Source organism: Medicago sativa, chromosome 5, assembly GCF_051527215.1.
Source record: "Medicago sativa cultivar Bolivia chromosome 5, Bolivia_mono, whole genome shotgun sequence".
Classification (NCBI taxonomy): domain Eukaryota; kingdom Viridiplantae; phylum Streptophyta; class Magnoliopsida; order Fabales; family Fabaceae; genus Medicago; species Medicago sativa.
The window spans coordinates 52,006,689-52,033,614 of NC_140753.1; the positions used below are offsets into that span (position 1 = coordinate 52,006,689).

At 32.2% G+C, this 26,926-nt stretch overlaps 2 protein-coding genes, 1 long non-coding RNA gene and 2 pseudogenes across 6 annotated transcripts; 3 read left to right on the forward strand and 2 right to left on the reverse strand.

The window, feature by feature from the left end:
- Positions 1-4,751: 4,751 nt before the first annotated feature.
- LOC146922870 (uncharacterized) lies at positions 4,752-9,021 on the forward strand. Its single transcript, XR_015012630.1, has 2 exons — positions 4,752-5,596; positions 6,504-9,021. It is a non-coding gene; the product is annotated as an uncharacterized LOC146922870 (long non-coding RNA).
- Positions 9,022-9,434: 413 nt separating this feature from the next.
- Positions 9,435-12,750, reverse strand: LOC146922871 (65-kDa microtubule-associated protein 1-like; annotated as a pseudogene). The gene is made up of 8 exons (XR_015012628.1): positions 12,732-12,750; positions 12,533-12,641; positions 11,457-11,532; positions 11,117-11,170; positions 10,790-10,945; positions 10,400-10,711; positions 9,848-9,935; positions 9,435-9,690 (listed from the first exon to the last, which is right to left on the reverse strand). The product of XR_015012628.1 is annotated as a 65-kDa microtubule-associated protein 1-like (transcript).
- A 185-nt stretch (positions 12,751-12,935) lies between these two features.
- Positions 12,936-21,083, reverse strand: LOC146922872 (65-kDa microtubule-associated protein 1-like; annotated as a pseudogene). Its single transcript, XR_015012629.1, has 17 exons — positions 20,718-21,083; positions 20,008-20,065; positions 19,798-19,883; positions 19,520-19,632; positions 19,173-19,313; positions 18,974-19,082; positions 17,558-17,611; positions 17,231-17,386; positions 16,841-17,152; positions 16,280-16,376; positions 16,025-16,164; positions 15,528-15,865; positions 15,277-15,436; positions 14,277-14,717; positions 13,567-13,624; positions 13,357-13,442; positions 12,936-13,191 (listed from the first exon to the last, which is right to left on the reverse strand). The product of XR_015012629.1 is annotated as a 65-kDa microtubule-associated protein 1-like (transcript).
- Positions 21,084-22,428: 1,345 nt separating this feature from the next.
- Positions 22,429-26,572, forward strand: LOC146922873 (uncharacterized). Of its 2 annotated transcripts, XR_015012631.1 has the most exons (12): positions 22,442-22,826; positions 23,058-23,442; positions 23,518-23,584; positions 23,663-23,755; positions 23,862-24,005; positions 24,147-24,208; positions 24,817-24,982; positions 25,084-25,184; positions 25,301-25,373; positions 25,450-25,533; positions 25,716-25,918; positions 26,006-26,572. XR_015012631.1 is itself a non-coding variant. In XM_085715668.1 (10 exons), exons 5-9 carry the CDS (start codon positions 24,161-24,163, stop codon positions 25,488-25,490), a joined length of 429 nt encoding a protein of 142 aa, XP_085571794.1. In that variant the 5' UTR covers positions 22,429-23,442; positions 23,518-23,584; positions 23,663-23,755; positions 23,862-24,005; positions 24,147-24,160; the 3' UTR covers positions 25,491-25,533; positions 26,197-26,336. The 2 variants fall into 2 exon arrangements, 1 of the variants encoding a protein (XP_085571794.1); XM_085715668.1 differs by lacking the exon at positions 25,716-25,918 and having other exon boundaries at positions 22,429-23,442; positions 26,197-26,336.
- Positions 23,334-24,118, forward strand: LOC146922874 (beta-galactosidase 8-like). Its single transcript, XM_085711625.1, has 5 exons — positions 23,334-23,383; positions 23,518-23,584; positions 23,663-23,755; positions 23,862-24,005; positions 24,065-24,118. Exons 1-5 carry the CDS (start codon positions 23,334-23,336, stop codon positions 24,116-24,118), a joined length of 408 nt encoding a protein of 135 aa, XP_085567751.1.
- Positions 26,573-26,926: the final 354 nt, after the last annotated feature.

The window sequence follows — 26,926 nt, forward strand, 5'->3', positions numbered from 1 at the left end:
AAAATTACTAAATTTAGTATTATTTTCTTCTAAGAAGTCGATCTGACGCACCAAAATTGACACCGAAGATAGAAACCACATCGGACATTGAGAAGATCATACTTCAAACCAATATTGCCATGTCAACTTAAGTGAATTAAAGTTATTATTACTTTAATAAAAGTTATATTTAATTATTGACTTAATTGTAATTTTGGTCTCTTTATTTCACTATTTTACAAATTTGGTCCTCTTGTTTTAAAATGTGATAGTTTTGATCTCTTCATCATATTTTTGAAATAATAAGTGTTTGATGCGGTATATTTTAAATGATATGATATATAATCTAATGATGAAATTGTAACAAATTTTTATTAATTATTTCATTTAAAATATATCATATCATCGTATTTTAGACCAAATATTTGATAAAGTATCAAAACAACTAAATTTTAAAATAAGAGAATCGATTTTATAAAATGATAAAGTTTTAAATTCTAAATTATTGTACATTGAATTGAAAACATTGCTTGTACAAAAGAAAATCAAAACATTTAATAAAGTTCTAAATTTTTTAACAATAATTAATTATTCAAATTATAAACATCTCTCATGCACTCATCTATTATGAGATGTTTTTGTTAGCAATTTTTGTATTTACAAAACTCAACATTTTCACTTGTAATGTCTACTTTAATGTTAATTTGTAGGATACCATTTTTCATAGTTGTGCCTAGAGGATTAGGTTCACCATGAGACGACCAACATATTGTTGTTCATTCATTAATAACGAAATCCATCCCTTAAAAAAAAAAAACGAGATCCATATTACATCGTAGCTAGATTTTTCTATCCTAGTATCCCTATTTTTATTTTACTTTTGATTATCAATTGATAAATCATTTTATTAAGTTATATCTATTTCGTACTCTTAAATAAAAAAGCAATTGAAATCATAATGAAAAATTATTATGTTATTTATTTACAAAATAAGTATTTTTTAATTTTTGTATCATATTTAGATAATTGTATATCGAAGATTAAATGAATATTGCTTAATACCCCAAATATTTTCGTTGATGAAACCGAACTCACACTAGGCAGGGATAGTCGATTGAGCTCAAATAGGAGGGACTCACTAGAGTTGTATTTGGCTAAAAATGGACTAGTAAAGGAATGATTTATTATGATGATGTTTCTTTATGACCCAAGACATAAGGCATGTGAAAAACCCCTAATTTGCTGTGTTTGAGGTGTTTTTGATTTGGACAAAACTCATGTGTAATTTTTTAGGTGTTTTCGTATGGTTCTTAACTAATTTTTTTTTTTTTATAAAATAAACTATGAGAAAATTATGGATTTCAGAAAATCATGATGAATTTAATAAATAACTATACGAAAAGCATCGAAGGAATCATACCTAAATTTTTTCCTTCTTATTTTCCATGCTCATTTGCTATATTATTTTTTAGTACTGATATTTTGTAACAATTATCTTATTTTCTCTATTTTTTATTGATAAAAAACAATAGAGATAGAAAAATGAAGAGAGACAAGAACATCATATGCATATGAGACAAAAATATTCAAAAGTTATCACAAAATAGTTATACAAATGTCATTTCTCGTTATTTTTAAGTTGATTTTGGTATTAGAGGGTCTTTTGCATGTACTTTTCCCCTCCGACAACCACTACCACAAGAGACATAAACCACCATCAACCTCTCCCATGATTGATTTATGTTTTGTAACGAGAACAAATATCAAGTTTACCAAAACTGCAGTTAAGCCAAATAAATATATCAAGTGAAAAGCTCTTAGACCATCGTAGGAGTTTGGATGATCACAATATTGGTCTTTAAACAACCACACACATGTAAAATTAGACACAACATTTTTATTAGAGCTTTTAAATCTAGACGATGTAGGAGTTTGTAAAATCACAGTGATTCAACGGACAAATCTACTGCAATATCAAACATGAATTTATATGTTTTCACATACCATTTTTATCCAATATAATAGAACTGTTACCCGTATTTGACATTCTAACACCAATTAAAATACTTCTACACCAATCAAAACAAAATTAATATTTTATTCTCTTGTAAAAAAACTGAATCACGCAGCTCTAGACAATGGAAGTATTATTATCCACATGAACTACAATGACGGAGTTGGACCATATTTTTCTCTACTGTTACTTTATTGGTACACATGAATTTTATCTTTTATAATAAGGGCATGTGACGACTCTTATGACTTTTGGGGAGCTCTCTATGAACCTACGAATGTGATATTGATAGTTTGATCAATCAATTATGGTGTGTAAATGTGCTAGCTGTAAAGGCCAGTTTATTACTCCCTCCGTCCCGGAATAACTGACCTATTTTCTAAAAAAAAGTGTCCCAAAATAACTGACCCATTTCAATTTTCAATACAGCTTTTATCATTCCCAATACAATATAACACTAAATAATACTACTTTTATCATTCTCAATACAATATATTCCACTTTCCCCTTTATTTATACATTTTTCTTAATATGTGTGAAAAACAAAATTGTGTCAATTAAATTGGGACGGAGGTAGTAGTACTATTTTTGACTCGAATCATCTATTGGTTTTTTAGCTTTCTGGTGCTTCATCCCCTTGGTCTGCGTGAACTTTGTCTATTTCTTATTCTAATCCATACTTTTATGCTTTTTTAGGTTAAACAATGTGATGCTTAGATCTTCTCTTTCCGGTTTTGTATAATTTGCATTATTGCCGTATCTTGGTGTTGAGTTTTGTTAATATTAAAATGACAAAAACCTATCCGAATTCTGTTATTTTTGTAGGGCTTAGAATTTAAAAATGTTCGTTGCTATTGGTGTATATTTATACACGAGACAACTTTGTCTAAAATAATGTAGTACACGCAAACAACACAACTAAAAAATTGTTAGAATATCGTAAGACTAGTTTGATTAATCGTGGAATGCATCCTAACTTTTTTAATTAAAGTAATGGTATTTTGTTCCATCATTTTGTGAAAAAATTTAAAATAACTTTCTTTGTGAAAAAATTTAAAATAACTTTCTTCTTCCCTCTTCTTTTGGGATAAGAGTAAGAACACAATAAGATATAAAAGAATTATCTTAAAAGTTGTTCTAAAATGAATATATATATAACTATCATTTTATGCGATTCATTTACGCAACAAAAAAATTGACTCTCTGTCATAGTAGATGTCGGGAGTAGTATTAGTCCTAATGTGTGATAGGCCCTATGCCCATTAGAATTGGGGAGAAACTCTTTTATAGTCACAAACACAAATGCATAGTGTTTGGGCACGATTTTATAATAATGAAAATGATAAAAATGATTTAGTAGTATTTTAAGAAATGACACTTTTATGTGTATGCCCAAACACTATGCATTTGTGTTTGTGACCATGGAAGAATGCCTATGGAACTAGGTTCGAAAATGATTTTTTACCCAAAAAAGTGAAAATCAATAGCATGCAACTGAATATACAATATCTTTTTATTTATTTATTTTTAAAAAAAAACTACAATAAAATTATATTAACCAATCAGCTTTACTTTCCGAGTACAAGAAGTGTTAGAGAGAAGTAAAGAAGAAGAGCAAATACATCAAACCGTCAAGATTCACCTCAAAAAAGGTAAACAAAAGAAACAAAATAACTAAAAAACAAGAGGATTCATCCACCACATGTGGTAGTTAAATGCAAGATTGACGTGTTTTTACCTTTATCCGCCAAAAAGGTTAAATCTTAATCTTGTCAATAAGATGATGAATTGAATACTATCTTACTCTTGTCGATAAAATTGAATATATAATTTTAATAAGGTTATTGAAATATTCTACAGCTATACCTCACATTTTGTCTGATAATTTTTTCCTCTTTTTTCCATGTTAAATTCTAGTCGGTACCACTTTTCTTCTTCTAGATATATAGAAGACGAGTGATTTATTGCCCATTTTAGTCCAAAGTTCCCCCTCCAAATTGTTCATATCTTTTGTATTAGTTAAATAAATGATTTTCACAAATTTTTAGTCTTCTTTTATATGTTTTTATGATTTCATCGTCTTACCACGATGATGTTTGTATTGATTTTTTGTTTTTGTACAATGTTTCTTTTTATTTCTAGTATTAATGCAGTATTTACTTTAGTTGCAAATCAAATAACTTTAACATCGTAACCTTATAGATTTAGGGACATGTATATTTCACATGCTTGTATACTTTATTGTTTTACTGTTTCAGCAACTTTAAATTTCAATTATATTGATGTATCCCTTTTTTTTTTAAAGATATTGATGTATCCTATTAATTTAAATAAATGAAGATAAGTTATTTTTTTAAAAAAAGAAAGTTTAAACGTAATGCACACTCAACATATTCTAAATTATAATGATAAAATAAAATACACAAGAGAGAGATGTGTGTTTTAGTGGAATCATTCCACTAATATTCTATATATATTCTCCTTATATAAATAAATATTCTATACACTGCCACTCACCATTTTCCCTTGAAACAGAAAATACCACTTATCATTCTTTTTAGGAGAAAAACTAGTTGTCAACCCGTGCTTCGCACGGGGTAGATTGCTTTTTTTCGGATAATTTTGTTGGCAAACACATTTGTTAATGGTTAAAAGTGAACTGATTGTGAACATAGATATTACATGCCTATAAATATAAAAAGCTATGGTCCATGACATATGAATTCCTAGATAGGTCTACCATAAAAGAAATATTGCACAAACATTAGAAATATTTATCAAAGCCTTACCAAGTCTTGATTCATGAAAAGAGCATATATTTTGTTCATGAATCAGGAAAAACAACATAATAATTAAGATTAAACTAATTGGAACCAATGATGTGCAAATTACGATTACATATTAGCCAAAATTATAAAATCGAGCGCTACTGTTGTAGAGTTACCAAAAAGGGATTAACACCAATATTCACATCACACAAAATGAACCAAAGAAACAACATTCCCAAGTTAAGATAGTTTTTGAAAAACTTTGTTTTTTTTTTTGAGCAAAGAAAAACTTTGTTATAAAGGAAAAAAGAGCAAATTAAGGGAAATAGCTGCATTTTTCAAAAAAAAAATTGCTGCCCTTTTTACACTCTAGCATACTAAGGGAAAATGCAAACTTCATAAATGTGAAAATCAAGCAAACATATTGCACAAATCGTAGCTATATGCACCTTTTTAAAAATTTATTGAAGGATTATATAGTTTTGCTGCAGGAAAAGAACATGTCTTATTTTGTTCAAGAGATTGGGAAAAAACATTATAATTAACATGATACTAATAGGAATCAGTGAAGGAACCAACAATGTGCAGATTATAAGATGTGAAGTAAATATCAAAGAGACTGTTATTGTCATATACTAACCAAAAAGGAATTTTTGCCCATAAGTTTTGAAGAAATACTTATGAATTTACTTGATTGTTGGTTGGTTTCTTTGTGAAACCGATCCCTTCTTTAAATTTGACCTTAATTATTTACTTTGCTCATTTTTTACTCTTTATATAAGATGCTATTGGAGCTTTTCATGATGTAACTTCTACAAACAAAAGTGGATTAAAGGTAAGATCAATCACTTTCGGCGTGAATACTTTATTTTGGTGAATTACTTGAAAAATAGGTGATTTTCCAAAATGAAACGAATTTCAATAAAAAGGTAGGATAAATTGTGATAACATTAAGACATTAAGTTTTTTCTTGCTAAATGAAACAAAAGTTTTTTGGTTCCACATGTGCTCATAAATGAATTCTTTGGATTTTTTAATTAAAGAAAATAGGATTTGGTTTCATATATGGTCATAAATAAATTCTTTAGTATTTTCAGGAGAAAATGAAATGGTTTTTGTTTTTCTTTATGGTGATAAAATGGTTTATGTTCTTGTGAATAAAATAGCGCTTGTTCACTTTTGTTATATGCTCATTCCTCACTTGAAAAGAATATGTTCAAATAAAATGTCAATTTTCAAAATGGTTTTAGTAAAATTATTATTACTACTTTTTATATTACTTTCGATAGATAATTTAAATTTAAGGTGAGAAGAGAATACTATTTCAGTCTCTGTTAAGAAATACTTGAACTCAAAATCTGATGTCAAAGATCCGTCTTTTGACCACCCAATCAAACACTTGGAGTTACTCATACTTTTTATTTAAATTATGAAAAATGATTTAATATGAATTTTTCGAGAAAGTAGTATCATTTTTGGTTATGATCCAGTTAGGTCATAAAGTCCATAATGGACAATATCAAGAGTTAGATCAAATGCATGGTTCTTATCAGGGATTGTTTACACTATATAAGCTCCACTTTTCCTTCAATTAATGATGTGGTAACATGCAAGTGATTTGTTGGGTTGAGATAAATTTTAAAAAAAACCATGGTATATTTTTTTTATTGACTCAACTGAACATGTATCTAGACTATAAGTGTAGTTTTTGACCTCTAAAATTTCCATAAATGCATTTTCAGAAAACATAAAACGTGCATGCCTAAAATAATGTCAGGGATGGGAAAAGTTGCTCTCTATTTTTATAGTACCTGCATTTTGTCAACCGTAAACCTTCGTCCATGTCTTATGGACAGATTTTGATAACTCCAGAGAATGATGTGTGGACTTTGAAGTCAATAACATTGGTTTATTATTCTTATTGTTGAAGCTATTTTTCCATATATTATATAAAAAGAAGCAAACCTGCTAGATGAAACATAAATTTCATACTATTGCCACTTTGAACAACGGGTAGGTACCACACTAAAGATAAAAGAAGCACAAGACATGCATAGCAAAAGCCACAGGTAGCTACAACAGCAAATCATGGGACATAATAGTCTACAAACATCTTACAATAGTCTCTAAATCCACAGTGAAAATTAAATTACAAATTTGTGGGACATGCTAGACTAACTCGGCGAATAAGCTGTTCAAGTCGAAGTCAAAACTGAATCTAACTTTGTCGCCCACCTGAAGAGTGTTGTCAAATGCGAACTGAATCCAAGCATCTTTCATACATTTCTCATCCCTATCCCTGGACTGAATAATGTCAGTTTTATACAATTCCATTGTGTCTAAATCCATCAAAATAATCGACATCTTCTTGACTAAATAACTTTTTACAGAAAATGTTTTTAATCTCTGTACCTGTATTCATTCAGTCCCTATTAAAGCAGAATAAGGACCAATATTTATATAAGGACTAAATTTGAAAAATTGTGAATTTTATAGAGACTAACATTAACCCTAAGATTAAAAAGAAAATAAAAGAAAGTGACCAAATAAAACTTTAAGAACAATGTAACATAGAAATGATGGATGAACCTTTACCTGACCAACTGATGTTGCTCCATGTCGCTTTGATAATTTACTCCGATCAGGAGCTAAAATCAAGGAAATGTGTGCAAAATGAGGCATGGGAAACTCTAGTGCCTGTAAACAGATTCATGCACACATGCAGAACAAACCAAAATCAGTGACCAAGATACTATAAAAGATTATATACTTTACTGTTTGCGCTTTACCTTATATATTAATGCCTTCCTTAGAGTGTTTGGTAAATGCTCCTTTGCTCTGAATTACAAATACTTTACGGAATAAGATAGCAAAAGTATTTAATCAAACAGATTCATTTGATTGAATAAGAAATTTAACCATTACCTGATAACATGAGAAATAGCCATGGTAGCATTATCAACTGTCACACAAAAGTTATAAACTGGCTGACCGGTACTCCTCATTATCACAAAATCTCCAGGTGTATCCAAATTCCAACTAACCATCAAGACACTAACAAAGAAAGTTAATATCTAGTCAACATGATTTGCAAGAAATTTGTTTATTTTTTTATCAATGAAAAGCACATCTTAAACATGTAAAGAAATAATGTGTTTATGCGATTACATTAATCCACTGTTTCAAAGGGATCATGGATAGCAAATTATGAGATGAAATACATTACTTAATCAGTTGACTTATGAATATGAAGGCAACACATTAAAAGAAGTGAAGTACTTCATTTTTGTACTACATGGAGTAGGAAATCACCGATCATACCTTCAAAAAAAATACCAAGATAAAAAAAATGGATAAAGGGCGGAAGAGAAATAAAGAACTCACCTCGCCTCGTATTAAGTCAGTAATTTTTAAACTTCCTTTGGGGACACGAAACTGGAATGTATAAGGAGTTCCTTTTGCCGGCTCTTCTTCTACTTCCGCATCTGTTGCATTGGCCCATTTACCTGTGTATACTGGAGGCAAATTTTTTAGTTTAGCATCATTGGGAGAAGAAGCTTTATGTCACTCACTAAATGAGGTTATCTATTTTTCCCATGTCTCAACGAAATGTTTATGCATTAAGCTGATATGGTATTCATTAAAGTCTATGCCAATAATTAAGTTGTTATGGTATTCCTCAAAGAACCAAACGACCAAGGCATATACCAATAATTTTAAACTTTAGCCAAATTCAACCCTTCCACCGAATTTAATACACATATGAAATCTATAATATAAATATCCAACATGAGCTGTTAAAAGTGTTTGTGCAAACAGTTCTTATATATAAAAACAAATGTGTAAAAAACTTGTATTTGTGATTAAGTCACCCTCAAATTCTGTTGTTGCAGACAGAGGTCACGACAGTAATTTGTGGACAGAAAGAATTGAAAACACTTTTAAATATTAGCGTCACATGATAAAGCTCTATCCTTAATATATTCAAAACTCCACATATACTCATGTACTCATATTTTCACATATTCCGACACAATATACACATGTTGCCAAGAACTATTAATTAAGAAATACCTGTTCTAAAAAGGAATCAACAACACTGGGGTCATCGCTGCGACTCCCATTAACCTTGTAAGAACCATCGTGGTTTGGATTCGCAATGTTTTCTTCTCAACAATAATTGTTTGTTCTTCAAAGCCTCAAACTCACATGGATAAAATCCTGCATTTTATGCCTTGAAATAAAAAAAAAAAATCAAAACATTTCAAATATAACATAAAATATAAGAACTCAGAAGGATATAGTCTAATCAACAAAATGCTAACCTCACGAATTAAGGTTGGAAATTAAGCTCTCATTAGGGTGATGTTGGGATGGGTTCAGTACCAGAAACATGGGAAGCAGCGTCTTCTTTTGATATGGCCACATAATTCACAGGAGCAACTGGTCTAGTATTATCCCTTTTTCCATCTTTTGATATGGACCTACTTCCATTTTGATGAGCATTAAGCGATAGCCGTCGGCAAGGAGTACCGTTGGCCCCTCCATTAGCACGAGGGCCACCTACCTTCTTAGCAGCGCTAACTGGCCTAGCAGGGCTTCGTTTTGAACCAAAGGGGGCTTCTGGTTCCGTGCTTTGCTACTCCTGAAATTTCTTCTGATCATATACAGTGGAAAGTCCACAGAGTATTCGAGTCGGTAAAATTGTAGTCAACAGAATTACATCAAGTTGACTTTTTACTTTTGCTCAGTCTTATTATTAGCAAATGCTCCAGTTAATTCGATAATCAGTCATCCTAATCATCATACCAATAAAACTTACCCTCATTCTTCGTTTTTCTTCTTCCGATTCATGCCTAAGCATGGCATATTCATCTAACATGGCAAGAAGACTAACACCATCATATGTGAATGACATATCATGAGTCTCTTCCCAAGCACATGTTTTGGCAATGCATTTACACCAAAAGAAACAATGTTAATTCTTCCAATAATGTAGCATCTTTTTGTTTTACCTAATATTGACAGCAAATATAACTAATAATAACATTATCTGATGGTGGTTGTGGTTTCATTCCATACATACCGGGAATTTTATTTACCAGTATCCGAGCTTTCTCTGCTCGCTTGAGGTTTAAGTGTGCACCTCTGCTTGCATTATACCTGTTGTCATCCTGTTTTGCATTGTTGTGTATGACAAAATTATTAAATCGAAAATGATATATTGGACAAACTTATGCAACCATTTAATGCAATGATCAAATTGCAGTAAAGCTAAACTTGGTAATTCTGGAAACATGGCAAGGCACTATCAAAAAGCAAATCACTCATACTGATAGGCTATAGAAGAAAAATGAGCAAATTAAGGGAAATGGCTGCATTTTTCAAAGAAATAGCTGCATTTAGTATCAATTAGTTCTTAACTCTTTATTGCTTGAAGTTTTTAGTTGGAAGCAAGTCATCATTATCAACCAATACCATACAGATTATGAAGAGTTTACTTGGTTAAAATTTTAAATTTTCTTTGATACATCAATGCTTTTATACATCAATGCTAACATGATAGTAAATGTCTTGACTCACCTCTCTCACCAAAACTGGACACATAGAAAAAATGCACAAGGGAGATTATAATTACCCGATTATAGTCCTCAAGCCAGCTCTCTTCTTCACATGCTGACATCCATTTCTCAATCTTGTCCAATATACATTTTCGGCTTAAAGTTTCTTCTTTGGCTTTTGCTATTTGATTGTCCATGACAGCCAGTAATTCAGTTGGTTCAATGTCTCCAGAATCAATCAATGCCACGATCTTCTATCTTGCAGCATCCGAATCTATTTCTATATGAGCATTAGCAAATATCTCTTCAAGTTCTGCTTGCTTCTTGAAAGCAATTTCCTTCATCCTGCTTGCTTTAAGCTGGTCCAGTCTCTCAACTTCCACTTCAGCCTTCATAAAAAGAACAAAATAATATGTTAGCATAAGTTTCGGAGCCCAAATTTTTAAACTTCAGAAGGTCTCTAGCACCTGCTCAATCAGATCCAGAGCAAGGGTATCAGGAAGAGTGACTTCATCGACAGAAGCTGAGATGTTACAGGTAACATGGTCAAACAGTTTCCTTTCCTCTGGAGGAGTATCCATTAGATTACACAGATCAATTAATTGAGAAGCTAATTCCTGGAGCTGCAATGGTTGAAGTAAAATACATTATACCATAAACTAAAAGCCAATCAGAAATGAATTCAAAATGATGAAGGTAAATTTACTTCCAAGTGTGATAGGCATGGATATTTTGCGAGACAAAAACAACATTATGTAAAAATTACAAACAATTGAAAGCATATTGTTAACAACCTTGTGCAACCTCTGATTTTTATCTTCTTTCAGCGTTAAAACTATGTTAGCAAACTGTTCAGAAACAAAAAGAGAGAGCATGAATAACAAAGCAGAAATTTCCGTAAATATCCACCAAAGTTATCTTGATTAGTTTTAGGATTAAAACAATTCAAATTTTGGAAGTACTGTTCGAATATTAAAGCATGGACAATCAAACCACATTTTAGGAACAGCTTTTAGGTTCAAACCTTAGGAGAAAATACAGAGTTACTAACAAAAATGGCACAGAGAATTATAGCAACTAATAAGTTTCTTAGAATAAGCTTATAATTTGAGCTGAGAGATAAAATAAGCTCACCTTGCAGCAAACAACGAAATTTTTTGTTTCTTTTAACTATTTAAATCTCAAACATTTCTGAAACATTTCAAGAGTTCTACAAAAACATTGAAAAAGGAAAATATCAACCGAAAAATGTAAAGGAAAATATATAATACACCATTGTGTTGTTACATCCATGTCCAATATGTCTGATTTGAACCTTTCTATACCATTCCTCAACCCACAAAACATAAAAATTTCATCAGCTCACAAAAAAAGAGTCGAAATTGGCATTATTCAGACCAAACCTAGTATTTCTTCTCAGACCAAACAAAACAAAAATTTTGTAACTTGTGATCAATAAGAAGAAATTTTCCTCCAATGCAATGTAAAGGAGAAAAGTGTTGATTATATCTATTGCTTAGATAATAAATGTTTGTGATTGTGATTAAAATAAAATATGTACACATCTATAATATACAATAAAGTTATGAAAATCCTCTTCTACATGTTCTAATCAACATTCAATAAGAAGACACCACACCTGTAGTTACATTTTATCATTATCTTCCCCTCTTCATCTCTAGCACACATGACAATTTACTAAGCATCAACGTAATTGAACTTATAGCTCAAAGTCTAGAATAGTATGTTGTGTACACTCAAGGTGTATTTAATCTTATAGCTAAAAAGGCATCCTTGCCCCAACCACGACATTTTTTAAACGTATAGCTACAACTTGTAAGTTCTAGGCTAGGCTTATCATAGCTTTCATGTCAGCCTTGTATAAGTTATTTAAACTTACAGGGTCCACTCAATTCTAGATGAAAAAAATATTATTTTATTGATTATATAAACTAAATTAATCGGTCTATCACACCTCAAAATTTGAGAGACCAAAGTCTAGCCTTCTCAGCAAAATGTGCTTTAGAAGAATTCTTAACCTAGTTTATCAATTACATATGTTTGTCCTAGCCTAAGCCTAATGTGCGCTACGTCGGGCTGTCTGGCCTATTTTCATCCTTATAAATAGAAGTGGCATCTTATTTGCTAGGAACAAAGTAGAACTTGATATACAATAAGCTTTAGAATTCTCAGTGCAATTGTTGACATACCATAAATACAACATTGGTGATGGAACCAATTTCACTTGTGAATAGCCGTCTTGCAAAAACCGCCTGCTCGACTATTTCTGCGGCAGTAAGATGTCTCTTGAGACCCATTCTGCAAAATTACACTGTATGAAAAACATGCAGCAAAACTAAAGACGGTGTAGCCACTGAATCGATCATTATAGACAGAAAAAAGGCTTGCCTTCCAGTATAGCAAAATTGACAATTCATGGCACATCCAACTTGACTTGAAACGCACACAGTAGTCCTGCCTGTATCACAAGGTATGACAACTGTTTCTATGATCAGCCCATCATCCAATGTGAATAAAATCTGCAATATTCTGTGAGTTTAAACAGTCAACAAAAAGACTCTCCAGAAACGAAATTAAAAAAATATAAGCAAGTAATCTTGAAGCTAAAAACTGAAATATAAATGTCATCAAGTAACCTCCAAGGTTGCATGTATCACTAAATGAAGTAATAGATGCAAAGTATATAATAAGAATTAGAAACAAAATAGAGACAAAAACTCAAAAGAATTCTCTACTCAAAAACAAAAAATCTGAGCCAATTTTCCAAATGTTCACGCTTCATTTTTCTCTCTTTCGGCCTTGTGAATTCTTAGGGACTTTTCCTTGCTTCATTGTACCAGGATCAGACCTGAAGTCAATCAATATGCATTAAATAATTTTTAAGTATCATAATTAAGTATAACAAATATAGCCTTCATATTAGAATATTAGATCTTAATCCTGCACCCAAAGAATAGAAGCTAAAAACAATGATTATTATTCAAATTCAAATAACATATAAAGTAATATTTACCATATCATGATAATTATGTCTAAAATTAGATTGTTTCTTTTCATTACTTTGTTCAGCACCTTCTTCAACTTTCTCTACTCCATCTCCTGACACCAAAAAAACAAATAGGAACTGAAATAACCACGAACAATCTTTTTCAACCCTAACCTTCAGAAATACATATAAGCAAAATTGAGTTTTGAATTCTATTAGAACTATACATAGACTAACATTTTGTAGGCTGATCAAAAGACTATCATTCCTAATCTTCATCAACAACTCTATGAACCTGCCAAGTAATATTAGAGAAAAACATAATTTAAAATCTCAATTAATGAAATGCAAATAGGAATATAATTAAAGCAATACAAATCCTACTTAATACATATTGAGACATTTCCTCAAACACTTAGTGAGCCCTCATCTTAACAATGAAAAAAATTAAATCCAAAATGTAAATAAAATGCAAATTTGAAATAAAGAAATCATTTAAATAAAATCACAGGACTGAGAACATAAAAAATTTCAATAACACATGATACATACACTTCAGCTTAAGCGTCCCTTGAGCTCCAGCCATCTCGAATTCTCCATAATCACTACTTATTGCTTTTCTCTAAAAAAATTCCAATTATCTCAAACACTATCTTTCACCCAAATTTTGTATCAAACACTATCATTATCAGTTTTTAACACCTTAGACATAATCTCATATCAACAGATTTTCCAAAGTTAGAACAAAACCAAAGCACAAAACACCAACAAAACACAAAAACATAACAAAATCAAAGCACAATCAAAAAAACCTAACAAATAAACGACATGCAAAGTGTAATAGCAAACAAACCTGAAAAAGAAAATGAAAACAGAACCTAGAACAAAAACAAAGGACACAAAAAGCAACAAAACATAAACATGCAACGAAATCAAACAACACAAACCTTCAAACAGCAAACAACCGGACCAAAAGCTGCTATCTCCTAAACAAACCTGAAGAAGAAGCTGAAAACCAACATTAGAAGAAAAACAAAGCACAAAAGAAGCAAGAAAACACAAACATGCAAAGCGATTAAACAACACAAACATCACAACCACAAAAAACCGGACCAGAAGCTTCTATGGCGAGAAAAACAGGAACCGGACAGAAGAGATGAAGAAATATGAGGAAGTAGTCATAGTGGGAAGCACAATTGAATCATATCGACCAATATATATAAGGGAACACCATGATTTACTAATTTACCAAACTGCCCCCACAGGGGTAAAATTGGAAAAAGAACGTCCAAAGATTTTCCTATTTAGTTTAGTAGTATAAGGAGTTCCTTTTGCCGGCTCTTCTTCTACTTCCGCATCTGTTGCATTGGCCCATTTACCTGTGTATACTGGAGGCAAATTTTTTAGTTTAGCATCATTGGGAGAAGAAGCTTTATGTCACTCACTAAATGAGGTTATCTATTTTTCCCATGTCTCAACGAAATGTTTATGCATTAAGCTGATATGGTATTCATTAAAGTCTATGCCAATAATTAAGTTGTTATGGTATTCCTCAAAGAACCAAACGACCAAGGCATATACCAATAATTTTAAACTTTAGCCAAATTCAACCCTTCCACCGAATTTAATACACATATGAAATCTATAATATAAATATCCAACATGAGCTGTTAAAAGTGTTTGTGCAAACAGTTCTTATATATAAAAACAAATGTGTAAAAAACTTGTATTTGTGATTAAGTCACCCTCAAATTCTGTTGTTGCAGACAGAGGTCACGACAGTAATTTGTGGACAGAAAGAATTGAAAACACTTTTAAATATTAGCGTCACATGATAAAGCTCTATCCTTAATATATTCAAAACTCCACATATACTCATGTACTCATATTTTCACATATTCCGACACAATATACACATGTTGCCAAGAACTATTAATTAAGAAATACCTGTTCTAAAAAGGAATCAACAACACTGGGGTCATCGCTGCGACTCCCATTAACCTTGTAAGAACCATCGTGGTTTGGATTCGCAATGTTTTCTTCTCAACAATAATTGTTTGTTCTTCAAAGCCTCAAACTCACATGGATAAAATCCTGCATTTTATGCCTTGAAATAAAAAAAAAAAATCAAAACATTTCAAATATAACATAAAATATAAGAACTCAGAAGGATATAGTCTAATCAACAAAATGCTAACCTCACGAATTAAGGTTGGAAATTAAGCTCTCATTAGGGTGATGTTGGGATGGGTTCAGTACCAGAAACATGGGAAGCAGCGTCTTCTTTTGATATGGCCACATAATTCACAGGAGCAACTGGTCTAGTATTATCCCTTTTTCCATCTTTTGATATGGACCTACTTCCATTTTGATGAGCATTAAGCGATAGCCGTCGGCAAGGAGTACCGTTGGCCCCTCCATTAGCACGAGGGCCACCTACCTTCTTAGCAGCGCTAACTGGCCTAGCAGGGCTTCGTTTTGAACCAAAGGGGGCTTCTGGTTCCGTGCTTTGCTACTCCTGAAATTTCTTCTGATCATATACAGTGGAAAGTCCACAGAGTATTCGAGTCGGTAAAATTGTAGTCAACAGAATTACATCAAGTTGACTTTTTACTTTTGCTCAGTCTTATTATTAGCAAATGCTCCAGTTAATTCGATAATCAGTCATCCTAATCATCATACCAATAAAACTTACCCTCATTCTTCGTTTTTCTTCTTCCGATTCATGCCTAAGCATGGCATATTCATCTAACATGGCAAGAAGACTAACACCATCATATGTGAATGACATATCATGAGTCTCTTCCCAAGCACATGTTTTGGCAATGCATTTACACCAAAAGAAACAATGTTAATTCTTCCAATAATGTAGCATCTTTTTGTTTTACCTAATATTGACAGCAAATATAACTAATAATAACATTATCTGATGGTGGTTGTGGTTTCATTCCATACATACCGGGAATTTTATTTACCAGTATCCGAGCTTTCTCTGCTCGCTTGAGGTTTAAGTGTGCACCTCTGCTTGCATTATACCTGTTGTCATCCTGTTTTGCATTGTTGTGTATGACAAAATTATTAAATCGAAAATGATATATTGGACAAACTTATGCAACCATTTAATGCAATGATCAAATTGCAGTAAAGCTAAACTTGGTAATTCTGGAAACATGGCAAGGCACTATCAAAAAGCAAATCACTCATACTGATAGGCTATAGAAGAAAAATGAGCAAATTAAGGGAAATGGCTGCATTTTTCAAAGAAATAGCTGCATTTAGTATCAATTAGTTCTTAACTCTTTATTGCTTGAAGTTTTTAGTTGGAAGCAAGTCATCATTATCAACCAATACCATACAGATTATGAAGAGTTTACTTGGTTAAAATTTTAAATTTTCTTTGATACATCAATGCTTTTATACATCAATGCTAACATGATAGTAAATGTCTTGACTCACCTCTCTCACCAAAACTGGACACATAGAAAAAATGCACAAGGGAGATTATAATTACCCGATTATAGTCCTCAAGCCAGCTCTCTTCTTCACATGCTGACATCCATTTCTCAATCTTGTCCAATATACATTTTCGGCTTAAAGTTTCTTCTTTGGCTTTTGCTATTTGATTGTCCATGACAGCCAGTAATTCAGTTGGTTCAATGTCTCCAGAATCAATCAATGCCACGATCTTCTATCTTGCAGCATCCGAATCTATTTCTATATGAGCATTAGCAAATATCTCTTCAAGTTCTGCTTGCTTCTTGAAAGCAATTTCCTTCATCCTGCTTGCTTTAAGCTGGTCCAGTCTCTCAACTTCCACTTCAGCCTTCATAAAAAGAACAAAATAATATGTTAGCATAAGTTTCGGAGCCCAAATTTTTAAACTTCAGAAGGTCTCTAGCACCTGCTCAATCAGATCCAGAGCAAGGGTATCAGGAAGAGTGACTTCATCGACAGAAGCTGAGATGTTACAGGTAACATGGTCAAACAGTTTCCTTTCCTCTGGAGGAGTATCCATTAGATTACACAGATCAATTAATTGAGAAGCTAATTCCTGGAGCTGCAATGGTTGAAGTAAAATACATTATACCATAAACTAAAAGCCAATCAGAAATGAATTCAAAATGATGAAGGTAAATTTACTTCCAAGTGTGATAGGCATGGATATTTTGCGAGACAAAAACAACATTATGTAAAAATTACAAACAATTGAAAGCATATTGTTAACAACCTTGTGCAACCTCTGATTTTTATCTTCTTTCAGCGTTAAAACTATGTTAGCAAACTGTTCAGAAACAAAAAGAGAGAGCATGAATAACAAAGCAGAAATTTCCGTAAATATCCACCAAAGTTATCTTGATTAGTTTTAGGATTAAAACAATTCAAATTTTGGAAGTACTGTTCGAATATTAAAGCATGGACAATCAAACCACATTTTAGGAACAGCTTTTAGGTTCAAACCTTAGGAGAAAATACAGAGTTACTAACAAAAATGGCACAGAGAATTATAGCAACTAATAAGTTTCTTAGAATAAGCTTATAATTTGAGCTGAGAGATAAAATAAGCTCACCTTGCAGCAAACAACGAAATTTTTTGTTTCTTTTAACTATTTAAATCTCAAACATTTCTGAAACATTTCAAGAGTTCTACAAAAACATTGAAAAAGGAAAATATCAACCGAAAAATGTAAAGGAAAATATATAATACACCATTGTGTTGTTACATCCATGTCCAATATGTCTGATTTGAACCTTTCTATACCATTCCTCAACCCACAAAACATAAAAATTTCATCAGCTCACAAAAAAAGAGTCGAAATTGGCATTATTCAGACCAAACCTAGTATTTCTTCTCAGACCAAACAAAACAAAAATTTTGTAACTTGTGATCAATAAGAAGAAATTTTCCTCCAATGCAATGTAAAGGAGAAAAGTGTTGATTATATCTATTGCTTAGATAATAAATGTTTGTGATTGTGATTAAAATAAAATATGTACACATCTATAATATACAATAAAGTTATGAAAATCCTCTTCTACATGTTCTAATCAACATTCAATAAGAAGACACCACACCTGTAGTTACATTTTATCATTATCTTCCCCTCTTCATCTCTAGCACACATGACAATTTACTAAGCATCAACGTAATTGAACTTATAGCTCAAAGTCTAGAATAGTATGTTGTGTACACTCAAGGTGTATTTAATCTTATAGCTAAAAAGGCATCCTTGCCCCAACCACGACATTTTTTAAACGTATAGCTACAACTTGTAAGTTCTAGGCTAGGCTTATCATAGCTTTCATGTCAGCCTTGTATAAGTTATTTAAACTTACAGGGTCCACTCAATTCTAGATGAAAAAAATATTATTTTATTGATTATATAAACTAAATTAATCGGTCTATCACACCTCAAAATTTGAGAGACCAAAGTCTAGCCTTCTCAGCAAAATGTGCTTTAGAAGAATTCTTAACCTAGTTTATCAATTACATATGTTTGTCCTAGCCTAAGCCTAATGTGCGCTACGTCGGGCTGTCTGGCCTATTTTCATCCTTATAAATAGAAGTGGCATCTTATTTGCTAGGAACAAAGTAGAACTTGATATACAATAAGCTTTAGAATTCTCAGTGCAATTGTTGACATACCATAAATACAACATTGGTGATGGAACCAATTTCACTTGTGAATAGCCGTCTTGCAAAAACCGCCTGCTCGACTATTTCTGCGGCAGTAAGATGTCTCTTGAGACCCATTCTGCAAAATTACACTGTATGAAAAACATGCAGCAAAACTAAAGACGGTGTAGCCACTGAATCGATCATTATAGACAGAAAAAAGGCTTGCCTTCCAGTATAGCAAAATTGACAATTCATGGCACATCCAACTTGACTTGAAACGCACACAGTAGTCCTGCCTGTATCACAAGGTATGACAACTGTTTCTATGATCAGCCCATCATCCAATGTGAATAAAATCTGCAATATTCTGTGAGTTTAAACAGTCAACAAAAAGACTCTCCAGAAACGAAATTAAAAAAATATAAGCAAGTAATCTTGAAGCTAAAAACTGAAATATAAATGTCATCAAGTAACCTCCAAGGTTGCATGTATCACTAAATGAAGTAATAGATGCAAAGTATATAATAAGAATTAGAAACAAAATAGAGACAAAAACTCAAAAGAATTCTCTACTCAAAAACAAAAAATCTGAGCCAATTTTCCAAATGTTCACGCTTCATTTTTCTCTCTTTCGGCCTTGTGAATTCTTAGGGACTTTTCCTTGCTTCATTGTACCAGGATCAGACCTGAAGTCAATCAATATGCATTAAATAATTTTTAAGTATCATAATTAAGTATAACAAATATAGCCTTCATATTAGAATATTAGATCTTAATCCTGCACCCAAAGAATAGAAGCTAAAAACAATGATTATTATTCAAATTCAAATAACATATAAAGTAATATTTACCATATCATGATAATTATGTCTAAAATTAGATTGTTTCTTTTCATTACTTTGTTCAGCACCTTCTTCAACTTTCTCTACTCCATCTCCTGACACCAAAAAAACAAATAGGAACTGAAATAACCACGAACAATCTTTTTCAACCCTAACCTTCAGAAATACATATAAGCAAAATTGAGTTTTGAATTCTATTAGAACTATACATAGACTAACATTTTGTAGGCTGATCAAAAGACTATCATTCCTAATCTTCATCAACAACTCTATGAACCTGCCAAGTAATATTAGAGAAAAACATAATTTAAAATCTCAATTAATGAAATGCAAATAGGAATATAATTAAAGCAATACAAATCCTACTTAATACATATTGAGACATTTCCTCAAACACTTAGTGAGCCCTCATCTTAACAATGAAAAAAATTAAATCCAAAATGTAAATAAAATGCAAATTTGAAATAAAGAAATCATTTAAATAAAATCACAGGACTGAGAACATAAAAAATTTCAATAACACATGATACATACACTTCAGCTTAAGCGTCCCTTGAGCTCCAGCCATCTCGAATTCTCCATAATCACTACTTATTGCTTTTCTCTAAAAAAATTCCAATTATCTCAAACACTATCTTTCACCCAAATTTTGTATCAAACACTATCATTATCAGTTTTTAACACCTTAGACATAATCTCATATCAACAGATTTTCCAAAGTTAGAACAAAACCAAAGCACAAAACACCAACAAAACACAAAAACATAACAAAATCAAAGCACAATCAAAAAAACCTAACAAATAAACGACATGCAAAGTGTAATAGCAAACAAACCTGAAAAAGAAAATGAAAACAGAACCTAGAACAAAAACAAAGGACACAAAAAGCAACAAAACATAAACATGCAACGAAATCAAACAACACAAACCTTCAAACAGCAAACAACCGGACCAAAAGCTGCTATCTCCTAAACAAACCTGAAGAAGAAGCTGAAAACCAACATTAGAAGAAAAACAAAGCACAAAAGAAGCAAGAAAACACAAACATGCAAAGCGATTAAACAACACAAACATCACAACCACAAAAAACCGGACCAGAAGCTTCTATGGCGAGAAAAACAGGAACCGGACAGAAGAGATGAAGAAATATGAGGAAGTAGTCATAGTGGGAAGCACAATTGAATCATATCGACCAATATATATAAGGGAACACCATGATTTACTAATTTACCAAACTGCCCCCACAGGGGTAAAATTGGAAAAAGAACGTCCAAAGATTTTCCTATTTAGTTTAGTAGACACCACTTATCATAAAATCAATACTAATATACTCTTTATCCTCAAATAATTGTCCTTACTTATAAGACAATTCACAAAAAAAATATTGTCCTCAAATATAAGATTATATACAAATTTTTAAATTTATTACTCTTTATCCTAATATACTCTTTATTAATACTATTAATTTGTCCTGATATATGAAAAGTTGTTTAATAATAGTCACACACATTCAATCTTTAAAAAAAATAATCACACACATTCGAGACAATTTTTTACAACAACTTTTTCTAGTGCCTACAATTTTTGTAAAGTACACTCCTTTAAGAAGGGATGGAGAGTACTTAATATAGGAGAAAAACACCACTTATCATAAAACCAATGCTTAACAGCTTAATAATTCAATTAATTAATTGATTACCATGACACTAAGCTTGATTCGTCAACAATCTATTTCATATGCAGCGATTACTTTATTGGCAACGGGACGTACTAGAATTCTAGCATGTTCTTACTTCCAACGATTATTTCTCAAAAGAAAATTAAACTCCCAACCAACCAATTATGCTAAACTACTATAATATTGCCCTGTATACTTCTGTTTGCCTATACATGTATTCTAAACTGACCACTGTGGAGAGTTTCTGAATTTATATATTTAAAAAAGTTTCCTCAAGAAAAAATATATATTTAAAAAAGTAAAATCAAATCCCATGCTATCACGTGATGGGCGGCACTCATGGTTTAGTGGTCCACGGATGAATAATTAGTAAAAAACTAGTTTATTATGATCTGTCTTTTGGTGCAAAGTAAAAACTATATCATATATTACGAGGCATAGCATTTGGTTACACACACAGTAACTACTTTTTTTTTCAAAAGATTAAATCATTTTATTATTAATTTATTTTATAATAATAAAAAAAATTGATGTGTGTGTCCAAACACTATACATTTATATTTGTGATCATTAGACATGGCAACAATACCCGTCCCCATGGGTACCCGCCCAAACCCACCTCGATTTGACGGGTTTTCCCCGCTTTGACTGGGTTTGTGTATGGGTTTGGGTTTTCCCCGATCTCAAAACACGGGTATGGGACGGGTAACGGGGTTTTATGTACCCATCCCGAACCCATACCCATACCCGTCCCAAATGTAAAAAACTATTTTTTTTTACCCCTTTTTATATAAATAGAAACACAATCACTAGTACAAAAAACACTTACTAGATCAGGGATTTTAAGTGGGAAGTTATCCACCAGATTTAAAAACATGGGTAGAGGGGAAGATTTTAACTTGAATAGATATTAAATGGTTTAACCCCATTTAAAATCTATTCTATATTAAAAAAATAAACACACATATCAAAATTAGAACTCCAAAATCAACAAAGCCCCAAATATGCCGAGATCTCACCAAACTTTCTCTGCTACACTGTGAAACCTAAAACTTCATCAAACTTCATCATTTGTTCATCGACCTTCAGCCTCACCAACATTTCAATTAGTTTACTAAATCAGGTTACTCTGATTCACGAATCTGAAGCCCTCACTCTTGTTCTCGTCATCTTGATTGAAACGCATCGGTCCTTCGATCAGTTTTCTCTGATTCACGCATCTAAAGCCTATTATAGCTCACCGAAACGCAGTCTCACTCAGGTTGCTCAGATCCATGCTATTTCAGGTTGCTAAAAAGAGTGAGTTGCTGATTTCGTTTCTGCAGCTGACGTTCTCGCTGATTTCCTTCAATACGTTCAGGTTATGCTCGCTGGTTGAATTGAATTTTATTTCATTTGTGATCTTTGTTATAATTTTGAATAGATTGTTGATGTTACTATTTTGATTTCATTTTTGTTCCAATTTGATTTGTAATTTTTGCTATAATTGTGTATTAATCTTTTACCAAATTCATGAAGAAAAGAGATAAATTTAACTTGTTGTTGATGTAAGTGTTAACCCCTTTTTCCCCCTTTTAATTTGTTGTCAAAGAATTAGGGTTTTGGGATGCTTAATTGAAGCTTCAATTGGATACGAAATCAGTTTTGGAGTATGCGGTGTCGAGGGAGATGAAATGGTTGAGATTCCTGATCAATTTAGGGCTTTGGAATGAGCAGTTTCTGATTTGGGTGAGTAGTTGCTGGTCAGGAGGAATGAAGCCCTTTCGCTACTGAACATTGATAGTTCGTTAACCCCTTTTGATCATTTAGTCCATAAGCCTCGACCACCATATCTTAAATTGAACACATGAAATCTCTTAAAGTCCCAATGGCCTTGCTAATGGCCCTTGCCACTGCTAAATCCTGGCTCTGCCCTGAGTAAGGTTATATGTGCATCTCCGTGTTGGTCCATATGTTTGTGCCGAATGGAACTATGGGTAAAGTTTGGTAATTTACGTGTACTATTTTTTTGGGGTGTTCATGTCTAATTGAGGGCTTTAACTTTTCGACAGTGGTTTCCCTCTTTGGCTGCACTTCATCCCAGGGATTAAGTTCCGAACTGACAATGAACCATTTAAGGTAAGGTAACCTTCACCCTGCTGCTTCATGCTTTTGTCCTTAAATCTGAGTTCACTTGCCTGGAAACTTTTTCTTCAGGCCGAAATGAAGCGATTCACAGCTAAAATTGTTGATCTCATGAAGCAAGAGACAATGTATGCATCACAAGGAGGACCTATAATTTTATCTCAGGTTTTTTATCATTAAATACAAGTATAGTTAATATATTTTTTTTGAAGATATTAAGGTCAAAGTTTATATTTGTTAATGTGAGAGTATTTGTGATTTCTAATGCCAGATAGAAAATGAGTATGGAGACATCGATTCAGCCTATGGTTCTGCTGGTAAATCATACATCAATTGGGCAGGAAAAATGGCTACATCTCTTGATACAGGTGTTCCTTGGGTCATGTATCAGCAAGCAGATGCTCCTGATCCAATCGTAAGTTTTAATGTTTTGATATGTCTACGTTAATTGTTTTTTGGTTTATGGTTTACTAGGTTGCCTGTCTTCCAGAAAAGAGCAATCTTAGTATACTGTCTGCATTCATCTGACTTGATTTTTTACTTTAACTGCATGAAGATTATTTTGTTCGAATGTCTTACATTCCAACAAGTGGACACACTGTGATTGCAATCCTCCAGGTTGGCCCTGCTTCAACTTTTCATCATGTAATCTTTTACTATATGTTAAATCCTAAATGCAAGGTTTAAATGAAAAAGTAATAACTATAGAAGGACCCGGTGCTGCAAAAGATTGTGATTCAATCAGAAATATAATTAAAGGGTTTGTAGTTTAGTTGTTCTCATGATGCCCATAAATGATATCCAAAAATGTAATATGTACTTTTTGGCTAGAGTTAATAATATGCAAACAAAACCCCGATGGATGTATTATTTGAGATGGTGGGGACAAACATTGTGATTTGCTGAAGTGTATTTTTAATTAAGTACAGAAAAAGAAAATCATATAACATTAGGAAGTTATATATTCACAAAATGCATACAACTTTTCTTTTATTCTTAGATGACTGGCACAGATATTGTTGTTCTGTTGAAATTTTGTGTTGCTTATTTATTTATTTATATTTGGTTACCCGTTTAGTTTAGGTTGCTTTGTGAATTTCATTGTTAACATTTATTCAATCTGGTACTTGTATTAACGCCCCTTAATATGTTGTTAGTTTGTAACTTTGTATATTTTGATTAGAGCTCTTTTAAAATAACTGCACCTGTTGTTCTTACACTTGTAGGATTGTACAATACGTTCTTGTGATTTTGACTTGGAGCAAACTTGTGTTTTGCATTCACCCGAGAAAAAGTCCGAGCAAATTTCTTCTGATACAGAAGTTCATATGGCTTTAACCCCAATCCAACCTGTTGTGTTTTTTGGGTTCCATAAGAGAATGAGTGTTACAGGTTGGTTATGGTTTCTCATGTCTTTAGATTAATGCATTTGCCGCGGTATGATTACTGATGGGCGTGATTTCAGTTCAATATCTGTTTTTCTGTAAATGAAGTTGTTGGAACTGTTGAAGGCGGTCGAACGCCTACCAAAATCAAACCAGACCTGAAGAAGGCTATCGTAAATCTTGCTTGTCATCCTCGACTCCCTGTACTGGTAATGTGTGCAGTATACTTGTGCAGTAATACATGTCTAGTGTCGAGTCTCTTATGATGTTATGATAATGATACACTAATACTCTAACTGTTGACTTCATTGTTTTCCCATCACAGTATGTTTCTTATGCTGAAGGTTTGATTCGGGCATATAACATTCATACCCATGCTGTTCATTACACACTTCAACGTGAGATTTTCCCACATTATTTTCTTGTTGTTCATATGGTTTATATTTCTAATTTCATTGTCAATCCTATCTGCAGTATTATTTAAATTCATATCACTTGCCTGCATGGTCTGTTAGCATCTTATCAGATTGCAAGAATGCAGTGCTTAATACTGCAAAGGTTAGTCATACCTTCATTCGTGTTAAGTTGCTTCAATAACAACGATTATCGCGGCAAAATAGATACTTTAATTGAATAGAGTTGCTAAAAAGTGTGATTAATATTCATTGTGTGATTAACCTATCTATAAACATGGCGTTTTCTCTTATTTATTAGTCCAGAGTAAGTAGAAATTACGGCAGATTAATTCTGCATCTGTGATTTCAAACTTCGTAACTGAATCTTCAAAAGAAGATATCAGTTCTTTAGAAACTTCTAGTTCAAAATGGAGTTGGATAAACGAACCTGTGGGTATTTCGAAGGATGATATATTGTCAAAATCTTGACTGCTTGAGCAAATAAATATCACCGCTGATAGAAGTGACTACTTGTGATACACCTTAAGGTACACAAGCATCCAAGTTTTAAAGATATTTTCCCTGACCAATGATTATGTACTTCTCGATAACACTTCTATCGTATTGTTTTGAAGCGTTGATCTTAAGGATGATCCTGGTTCTCAAACTGTCCTTCACATTGAATCGCTCGGCCGCCCTTCATGCTTTTTTGGAGGGAGAGTTGACCATGGATGTTCTGTCCAAAAATGTTCATAATTTATTGTTTCAATTAAGTTCTTGAATTATTAAATAATAGTTTTGTATGATATTATTGATGAATTCTTAGGGAGTCAAACCGGGAACAAAGACAAACCTAAGCTTAATGTGGACATCCCAATCACAGTAATTTCTGGAAAGAACCAAATTGATTCAGTTGATGCTTTGGGCCATAGTGAGGTTATTGGCAAGGCGGAAAAATAGAAGGCCGATGATAAGACTTTGCAAATTCTAGGTTCTAAAGCTAGTGAATTGATTTCTTCTAGTAAGCTTGTCCATGTCATGTTCATAGCTTATTTTGTTAGATGAACAATATTTCTCTTATTTTTTTATGTTTACATGACGAGACATTGTGTTACAGAATTATTTTGTAATTTGACATGTACTTGTAAGCACACATTAAGTTTCAGTAAATTAATATTATTGTTTTATACCTTCATTGATCATATGATATTTCATATTATATTCAGTACCATAATCGTTTATAAAAAAAATTAAAATAGAGAGAATTTAAATGGGGTGAACCGATTTAAATTCAAAGATTTTTTACTCTTGTTAGCCTTTTTTAAATGGTATCAACCGATTTAAATGATAAGATTTTAGATGGGTTCAACCGATTTAAATTAAACGATTTTAAATCGGGTAAAGGGGGCTGACTTAAAATCAAATACACTTTTTAAATCGGCCACCTATAAATCGGATGTTCACCCGATTTAAAAAGTCATATTCACCTGATTTAAAAAGTGTTTTCTGCACTAGTGAATCCTAGATCATGTTATGTTATTTGGTTTAATAATTCC